Genomic DNA, 10306 nt, shown 5'->3' on the forward strand with positions numbered 1-10306 from the left:
TTTGACGAGCCGGGCCGAGCCATTTTGACGGGTTGGTTGGTGGACAGGCCCACAGGTCATTTTGGTGGGCCGAGTCAGGCCGCGGGCCACATATCGCTGGCCCGGCACGGCCCACATTTTGCCATCTACTACTGTAACGGGCCGGGCCGAGCTATGGGCGGGCCAACCCATGGGTCGCCTGGCCCATTTCCTATCTCTAGTATCAGTGATGAAAATAATGGTTAAAGTCATCACGATGTCGATGATGGAAAGATAATAGAAGTGGTGAAAGGTTACTTAGTGTTGTCATCATAAGTTTTTATCTCACTCATTTATCTAAACTCATTTGAAATGAAGGAACCAAAATTTATGGTTCATTAAAGGAAATAACCTAGTTATTTTTTAGTTCTTACCCTAAAAATTGTGATGGCTATCACCAATCACCAATCGTTTTTTTTTTTGGATTGTTATGGAACAAAAGGAAGATGCATGTTATTTCTAAAAATATAATGGCAATTGGTATATTTTTGCGAAATCTCAAGGGTATCACTTAAAATTTACCCAAGCACATGCCTAATTATTATTATTATTTTTTTCAAAATGATAATTATTTGATATTGTTGGCATGCTTAGCACATACAAGTTGGATGAAAAGTAGTGTTTTCAGTGGTGAACGGGTAAATAATGCGTAAGAACCTACTTTTAAAAGGGGAACAATAGTTAGAAAGAATTATTAATACCCCATAAAATAAAGAGTAAAAGGATAAATCTGTCTGCTAAGAAGCTCGCACTTGATTAGCTAGTTAGTGAAACAATAGCTTATTGAGGTGATGATCAGTAGTTGGTCCAAGAGAATTATTAGCCATACTTGGACTAAGACATGACTTAGACCCCGGAAGTAATAGCAAACTGACAAATTCACACCTATTTTTAAGAGTTTTTTTATCAAATTTATCAATTTTTGAAAAATAATTATCACTTTACCACCATTCCAAAATTATTTCCCAAAAACCCATCTTTTGTAAAATGCATATTTCCTAAATTTTTAATGTACCCACTTTTCAAGTATTTTGAAAATTGTTTTTAAAGATATAATATTTTGAGAATATATATTTTTTTAAAGTGACATTCTCAACAATTACTCAATTCTCTCAATTTGCTAATTGGATCGTCACAATTATTAGATTCATTATCTTTATTTAAAAAAATATTGAAATTTAACTTCTAAAGTTTGTCACAAGCAATTAAAATTAAGATTTCATGGAAAGAAAAATAAAAAACGAAAACAAGGAAATGATAATTTAAAAAAAATGAAATAAAAGTATTAGAAAAATGCATAAATACAAAAAATATAAGGGACTTTTTGTAAATATAGTGTTTAATATAAAAAATTAGCTATTCAATTTAAAAATAAACATAAATTAAATTTCATAATATATTCAAAAAAATTCTAAAAAATTTAAAATTTTTGAGTTAGACCTATTCGTGAATGAAAATGCATTTATGATATTTTTTTAATATTTCGAGATGGACCTGAAATGTTTTCAAAATTATAGAAACGGGCCAAAAATTTGTTGGTGATTTGGAAATGTCAAAACGACACCACCAAGACGTTTTCGTGCATCATAGATTAAAACTTGAGCAAATACAGAATGCCACATTAAGTATCAAATTTGAGTGTGTAAATAGCATTTTTGTAAATAAAAATTTTATTTGGACATTTAGATTTAACACTTATAATGATACTTTGCATTGATGTATTGTATTATAATGTCACATTAATGTAGATGTACAGACATCAATGGAAAGTGTGAAATCTAAATGCCCAAGGTCATCTCCAACCCATCTCTCTATCTCACTCTATATTATATTATAAATAATTTACTCTCTATTTTTAACTTGTTTTGTAAACTGTATATGCTCCAATCACACTCCATATTCTTCTCTCTATTTCACTTCTTATTTTATTTATTTATTTTAATAAACTTCAATTATATTTATTTTACATTTTTTATAATTTTTACACATACATAAAATTAATAATTAAATACATAAATTAATAATTAAATACAAAATATAAATCATTAAATACAAAAATAAATAAAAGATGTCCACAAAATCACAAGAAAACTTGCAATCATAGATGCCACTGCTAGAGGTGTTCGTCGTTGCCACTCCTGTCACAACTTTTGTTGGATTTGGTGTTTACAATTCGAGAGTGCACATGCAACGCTCGTTCTTGTCCACCATCATCGTTGTTGCACATTGTTGCCCATTTTCTTCCAATTTTAGATCAGCGAGAAAGATCTGTTTGGATAAGAAGAATATGGAGCGATTTGAGACTTAACTCTAGCGAGCAATTTGAAGCTCAATAAAAATATGGTGAGGCTCTCAGGGGCATAGCAGAGTGGTAAAGAATGGGGTTGTAAAGTCATACTGGAGACTGCCAGTGTAGGATCGATTCCTAGGGGAAGCAAAAATTTGCAATCTTCTAGGAATGGTTCTTGGTAAATGCTAGTGTACGCAACTTTAAAAAATAATAATAAAAAAAATCTTTGTCACCTAGACATATCTCTGATTTATCTCCATCGTGATGAATCTGGGGTGAGTCCGACAGGAATGCGAGTGATAGCACATAATCTAAAAAAAAAATATGGCAAGGGACAATACAAATAAGGAGCTCTGTTAAGTGGATTTTTAGCAATTGACTCAGATTTTGGCTTGGAGAGCAATTTCTGCTCGTATTGGAAATTACCTTAATAGCATTTTAAAAAATGAAGAGGTTAATCATGGAAATATTCCAATCATTTTTGCCAATTTACAATTTTGTCTAATCAGTTCAATTTTAACAATTAGATCAAAATTAACTTAATTGAGTTTAATTTTACAAAAAAAAAAGAGTAAAAAAATATAACCTATAAGAAGGAAAAAAACAAACTGCAACAAATTATATTTTTTTATTTTTACTTATATATACATATAGCTCTCATAAATATTATTATTATATTACACTTGACATACAAAATGAGTATGAACACATTTTCTCTGATTTGATTTTATATATTTAATAAAATTATTTCAAATTGAACTAATTTAAATTTAATTGTCAGAATTAAAAGAATTTGATAAAATTATAAATTCGTGAAAAGAATTAAATTATTTGAATGATTAGCATAAATAAAAATATTATTTGAAACATAAATTTAACCTTTAGAGTAACACTTTATTATCTCATATTATCTATTATTTCAATATAAATATATAAAATATTACTCAAAATGTCAAACTTAAAGTATCCAGAAAATATACGAAAACTAAAAATAACTTCCAAAAACAACCACCAAACGCGGGAAAGGCTCAGACAGGCAAGCACGACGGGGAGAGAGAGGTAGCCGGCAGACATAGTTCATTTCTTTGCCATCATCTACGTTGTCATTAACGAATGATCTCTACTCATCTCTTCTCTGTGTAATCAGCATTTTCGCAAGGGAAATTCTGCTGAAAGCCTTGTATTTGTGTATCGTGATCATGTATTAGTTTGTGGTGATCAAAGAGACGACTCATTTTGGATGGAAATCCTAGAAAAGGGATATCTGACTGTTCATGCACGGTCGGCGGATCAAAAATAGCAGAAGCGGATTGATTTGGGAAGGAAAGTTGGAGGAAAATGTGGATTGATTTGTGTTCGTTGCCAAGATTAGCAAATTTGACCATGTCAAATTAGGTAAAGCACAAGGAGAAGAAGAAGGTCAGAAGAATATTTCCCGAGTCTTCAGAGCGACTAGAGATAGGCTGGTCCTTTCCGGGCGCAAGGTTCGAGATTTTCTCGTCTAGTTGGAACAATCTCCAATTGGCCTCGAATCGGATGCCTCTTCTTCCTGCGAATCACATCCACGATCCATCCTTATGAACAACATTCATGAAATCGAGATCGAAGCAGTCGGTCTAGTGTTCTGACGGCTTTTCCTGTTTGATTAGGTCGAGCTTCGATCGTCAAGGACAATGAAGATCGGCTGCTTTCCGTGTTGCGTGGCGGAGGGGTCTTTCAGTCGGAGATCGGCCAAGGAGAGCATTCATGAGTATAAACAGTCCAAAGCCCTAGGCTCCTTCGCTAGAATCTCCTTCAAGTCTGGTAAATTCTTGTACCAATCATGTTTTTGTTCCATCGATCGAAATCTGTTATAGAAATGGGTTTTTTTGATATCGAATCTGAAACAATGAAGAAGAAAACATCTGAATTGCAATCAAATTTAAACTCGCGCTCAATGAAGACGAGCTTCTAGTTTCAAATTAACAGAGTCAATTGAAGAAAACTTTGTTTTGGCGGTAGAAATTTGAATTTGAGTTTGTTTTGAATGAACAGATAGCAGCAAGAGGCGGTTCATTGCCGATGAGATAGCCAAGATGGGAAAAGGGAATATTACTGCTGAGATTATGGCATTTCAAGAACTGCGTGATTCAACTCAGAACTTCCATCCCATGCTCTTGGTGGGTGAAGGCGGCTTTGGGCGGGTTTACAAAGGCTTCATAGAGAGATTGAATAAAGTACCATCTCTCTCTCTCTCATATTATATTATGTTAAAGATGACAGTGATGGGTAAGTAAATATTTTATGAAGAGTTTTGATACAGAGTTATACAAAATTTTAATCATCATATATAAAGGGTATTTGATTTATGATTATAAGAATATCACTGTCAGGTTATACCTTTCCAGTTGTATAATAATTTATTTATTAAAAATTAAGAAAAATATTATGTATAAATTTACCACTCTTTTCGAGTCAAATTTATAATTTAATCTTTGTACTTTTATATTTTTTTGGTGTGATTATCTGAATTTTTTGTTGTTCCAATTATATTCTGAACAATACATTTTTGAGTAATTTAACTTTTGTTTTTTGATATTTTTTTGTGTGGTAATCTAAACTTTTCATTATTTTGATTATATCATTTGACCATGTATTTTCGAGTTAATTGCAAACATCATCAATGTATGGTCCAATTCCTTTTTTGAGACGTGTAATTAACTCGAAAATATATGAACCACGAGTGTAATAGAAATAATAAAAAGTTTAACTTACAAAAAATATAATAATATAAAGATTACATTACTCCAAAATACATGATTTAGGAATGTAATCGAAATAATAAAAAATTCAAATGATGACACGAAAAAAACATGAAAGTATAAAGGCAAAATATATGGGTTTGGCCCCCTTTTTATCTTAGTAAAATATATGTCAAGTATATTGGCCCTCTTTTTTGATTGTTTTGTAAAAATATGATTTTTTTTTTAAGGTCTAAGGGTTGATTATTGATTTTCAATTATGTTGTCATAATACAGGTAGTGGCTGTTAAACAACTTGACAGGAATGGGTTCCAGGGAAACAGAGAGTTCCTTGTGGAAGTGTTGCTTTTGAGTCTGCTTCACCACCCTAACCTTGTCAATTTGGTTGGATATTGTGCTGATGGTGATCAGAGGATATTAGTGTATGACTACATGCCCAATGGATCTCTGGAGGACCATCTTCTTGGTATGATGCCCTAACTGTTAATCTTAGTAAAAAGAAACACATGATCTCAATTTCTTCCAAATTTATTGCTCTAATGCCTTGCTTGGAGAGAGTTTTTATCCAAATTATGTCTTGTTTCGACTGATATACTTGAAATTAGCAAGGGGTATGTAATTAGTTATAATAAAATCGAATTGAATAAAAATTATGAACCAAATCAAATCGAACCATATATAATAACTGAATCGAACCGACCGACTAACCCCAACAAACCGAATCAACTGAAACTTAAACCGTAATAATCGAACCGAACCAAAAATCGAATTGAAACACCAAATAACTAAGAGACTGAACATTAGTTCGGCTTTGCTGTTGCCACTAGCCATCCAGCCGACCGATGGTTCTGATAATCGAATTCCCCTAACCATGATGATTCACATACCAAAAAATCAAAAGCATCTAATAGTTGAATTTTAGTAGATCTAGATTTCAAACTTTCAATGTAAACTAGAAGTACTCAAAAAACTTACCGAAAAACCATCGGCGTTGTCTTTGTCTTTGCCATCAGCGACGACGAGGGATGGTGGAGGGAGAGAGAAGGGATGAAGAGATGAGGTAGTGCCGTCGGCAGTGCCTGATCTACGAAGCCTCCAAGAGCTTTCGTCTTCACCATTGGCGACGACGAGGGATGGTGGAGGGAGAGAGAAGGGATAAAGATATGAGGTAGTGCCGTCGGCCAGTACCTAATCTATGAAGACTTAAAGAGAAGATATGATGTTGAAACGGTGTGTGTGTGTCTAGAGAGAGAGAGAGAGAAGGATGAAAAGAAGACAATAGACATACATTGTGGGGGTGCCGCGCTCACATAGGGGGAGGGGGTGCACAGTTTGGTTCGGTTGGGGTGGGGAATGGGTTATTGCTACACAATTCGATTCAATTTTTCGATTATTTTTTACCAAAATAATCGAATCGAACCAAATAATCGATTTTTAAGGAAAGAGATAACCGAATTGAACCGCTTATTTTGTAAATTCGAACTGATTGAATTTGTCTATTCAGTTTAGTTAATTCGGTTTACCCAAACTTTTGTTCACCCATAAAATTATCACCTCAAAAAAAATGTCTTGTTTATTACAAGTTTTGGCTCAGCCACTCAAGTGGTAATGCGTTAAAGTGTTCTCTACAATTAGGGCTTGAACTTTTTTTAGGGAAGAATTCACACACAAATTTCTTTGTAGTTACATAGTTCACCTAATTTGTAGGTTATTACATGTATCCCAAAAAAAAAAAAAAAAGAAAAAGTGGGAAATTGTATATAACTTGGTTAAATAGCATAAATTATCATTGAATTTTGGAATATAATGCACAAAAAGGTCACTATACTTTAATTTAGTACAATTCCATAATTATCGTCAATTGTTGATAAAAAAGACTAAATGAATGTTGACGTGGTTAATAACGTGGACGGTTAAATTGTATAAATAGTCACTGAATTTTGTATTAAAGTACAAAAATATCATTAAACTTTACACTAAAATAAAAAAACATAATATTTCGTTAGTCTCTTTTAATAGCAATTAACAATAGTTATTAAATTATATACTAAATTGAAATTTAGTGAGATTTTGACTACAAATTAAAATTTAGTGATCTTTTTGTATCTCATTATAAAGTTTAGTCACTATTTATATCGTTTAGCGTGTACAATTAGCTCTAGAGCATGCAAGTGCCAAGAGAGTTTATTTTTTTTATTGGATTAATCTACTCTACCTGACAACCTTATCGAGAGGTTAACTTAAAGACACAAAAATAACAGAAATGTCCTCACTCAAATTGCAAATTTGTTTCATTTGCTCTCTCTCCCTTTCCATGGCCGCCTCCAGCAAGTGCCAATCACTACCGCATTGCCTCACCACCTTGTCACCTTCGTCTCGCAACGACAATCAACAAGGCGAGGCGAGGCGGCACTGTGATGTAGAGGTGGTCGGCGTTTGCTAGAGGTGATCGTGGAAGGGAGAGAGAGGAGGCGGGCAAGGAAGAGATAGGGGAAGCAAATTTACAATTTGGGTGATGGCATTTCTATTTTTTTTTTTCTTTTTTTGTGTGTCCTTTGATAAGCCTCTGGATAAGGCTGTGTAGTGTGATCCTCTTTTATTTGATATTTCATGCACCCTGAAGCAAGCTTATATATCTTGCAAGTTGCATCTACATTGCATTGATTGCTTCATGGATTGTGATTGTTCCATTGCACCCATTTGAGACAAGGAGATGAACATATTAAATGTGGTTGCATATATCTTGGTTTCAGAGTTGCATCCAAACAAGAAGCCGCCTCTGGACTGGAAGACGAGGATGAAGATTGCAGAGGGGGCAGCAAGAGGTCTGGAGTACTTGCACGAAGCAGCCAACCCCCCTGTGATCTACAGAGACTTCAAAGCATCCAACATACTACTGGATGAGGAATTCAATCCGAAGCTTTCGGATTTTGGGCTGGCCAAGCTGGGGCCGACCGGCGACCAGAGCCATGTTTCCACCAGGGTTATGGGAACCTACGGCTACTGTGCTCCGGAGTACGCTTTGACAGGTCAGCTAACGGTCAAGTCTGACGTGTACAGCTTTGGAGTGGTGTTCCTGGAGATCATCACTGGGAGGAGAGTCATCGATAATTCGAGACCAAGTGGAGAACAGAATCTCATCAACTGGGTATGTTGAATAATTTACTCACACCCCCGCCTAATTAAATGCTCTCTCTCTCTCTCTCTATATCTTGGATGAATTGTTTGTTTGTCCTATCAGGTTAGATGCCTAAGTTTCCTTATGCCTTGAACCTAATATTGTTAGGGGACAAGTGGACAGTTCGGTAATTGATCAAATCGAATAGGTCAAATATGTTATTTATTGGCGGGCAACATAATATTTGCCCTCCAGTGAGGAGGGTGTGGGCCTATGCACGTTATGTTACTCGTCAGTGAGCAACATAGCGTTCCTGTAGATTAAATATGTGTCAAAAACTCAACCGAATTAATTGAATAGATTTTCAAACTAAATACAATAAAATAAAAAAAAATTGACTAAAAAAAAATGAAAAACCAAAATAAAAAAGTGCCAAAATGGAGTCGTCTTCAATATTTCAATTGATTTGATTATTTTAATTTTTTTCAATAAATAGATCAAATCGAACTTTTTTTTTTTTGCTACGTGGATAATTCATTGTGTATATTTCTTTGTTCCACAAGTGATTGGCTTGAGACTACACTTAGCTCCTGCAAGAATTAAATATAAAATAAAATCCCAACTTATACTTTTACTTTTCTACTTTGATTTTTTTCTATAGTAATTTAAATTTTTTATTGTTTTAATTACATATTTGAATATATATTTTGGAGTCAATTTAACCTTTGTATTTTAATATTTTTTGTGTAACAAGTCAAACTTTTTATTATTTTGATTACATTCATAATTCTACATTTTCAAGTAAATTTAAACTCATGTACTTTAACTTGAATAGAGTGTAACGTATATTTTGTCATCTCATTTTATTTTTTTTATACATAAAAGTATAGAGATTAATTGACTTGTAAATGTAGGTTTAACAGTATAATCAAAATAATAAAAAGTTAGAGTTGTCATACGAAAAAATCTCAAAATATAAAAGTTAAATTGTCTCGAAAGTGCAAGTTCATATGTATAATTAAAATAATAAAAAAATTAAATAAATACAAAAAAAAAACCCATAAAATTACAGTGACAAAAATATGAATTTTTTCATAAAATAAAAGATTAAATTAATATGATATGTTGGAATGCATGGATGATGGTGCAGGCACAGCCTCTGTTCAAGGACAAGAGCAAGTTCACAATGATGGCGGACCCCTTGCTAGAAGGGAGGTACCCATTGAAGGGGCTGTACCAGGCGCTTGCAATAGCCGCAATGTGCCTGCAGGAGGAAGCCTACGTTCGGCCATTGATGGGCGACGTCGTCACGGCCCTCGAGTTCTTGTCTTCCGGTTACAGAGACGACGACGTCGACAATCATCATCAAGTTGAAGACTAGACACATCATCAAGTTGAAGACTAGACACACAACAGAAGAGGCACCGTCATCATCATCGGACGATGACAATGACGACGACAAGGAGGAAATCATTAATTTCACACATTCAATTAGTATTGTAATGTGCAGTTGTTGCTGTTTTTATGAACAGAAAAAAAGATCGTTAATTGATGACAACATAAATGGTGGTGAAGAAGGTAAATTGTGCCTAACCCTTGCCCATGTTTGGTGAGAAATTTTTAGATACGCTTTAAATTTTTATAGTACTTGGCATAGTATTATACTTTTCAAATAATTTAAAAAACTATTACATATCATTCACATCCTCATTTTGTGTTATATTGTTATCAAGATATAACAATTAATTTTATTATGTGGGAGTGTGTTGTGAAGTTTTTAAGAGACTTGCAAAGAAAGAAACCGATTAAGGACACGATTGTGCAGTTATTGCTGTTCTTATGAATAGAAAAAGAGACTGTTAATTGATGACAACATAAATGACGGTGAAGAAGATAAATTGTGCCTAAGCCTTACCCGTGTTTGGTGAGAAATTTTTAGATACACTTTAAATTTTTATACTACTTGGCATAGTATTATACTTTTCAAATAATTTAAAAAATTATTATATATCATTCACATCCTTATTTTATGTTATATTGTTATCAAGATATATCAGTTAATTTTATTATGTGGGAGTGTGTCGTGAAATCTTCAAGAGACTTGCAAAGAAAGAAACCGATTAAGAACACGGGTGAAGT

The 10306-nt window shown here is 33.5% G+C and overlaps 1 protein-coding gene across 1 annotated transcript; it reads left to right on the plus strand.

Moving 5' to 3' along the window:
* Positions 1 to 3377: 3377 nt before the first annotated feature.
* LOC127791977 (probable serine/threonine-protein kinase PBL23) lies at positions 3378 to 9548 on the plus strand. The gene is made up of 5 exons (XM_052322222.1): positions 3378 to 4111; positions 4343 to 4524; positions 5326 to 5515; positions 7803 to 8197; positions 9318 to 9548. The coding sequence occupies exons 1-5, from the start codon at positions 3982 to 3984 to the stop codon at positions 9546 to 9548; spliced, it is 1128 nt and encodes a 375-aa protein (XP_052178182.1). The 5' UTR covers positions 3378 to 3981.
* The last annotated feature ends 758 nt before the right edge of the window (positions 9549 to 10306 follow it).

This window comes from Diospyros lotus, chromosome 15, assembly GCF_014633365.1.
Source record: "Diospyros lotus cultivar Yz01 chromosome 15, ASM1463336v1, whole genome shotgun sequence".
Taxonomy (NCBI): domain Eukaryota; kingdom Viridiplantae; phylum Streptophyta; class Magnoliopsida; order Ericales; family Ebenaceae; genus Diospyros; species Diospyros lotus.

Excerpts from the sequence above, each read along its gene's own strand:
- LOC127791977 (XM_052322222.1), top strand. The coding sequence starts at position 3,982 with ATGAAGATCGGCTGCTTTCCGTGTTGCGTGGCGGAGGGGTCTTTCAGT. Across the intron at positions 4,525-5,325 it reads TCATAGAGAGATTGAATAAA|GTAGTGGCTGTTAAACAACT; the intron begins GTACCATCTCTC and ends GTCATAATACAG. Across the intron at positions 8,198-9,317 it reads AACAGAATCTCATCAACTGG|GCACAGCCTCTGTTCAAGGA; the intron begins GTATGTTGAATA and ends ATGATGGTGCAG.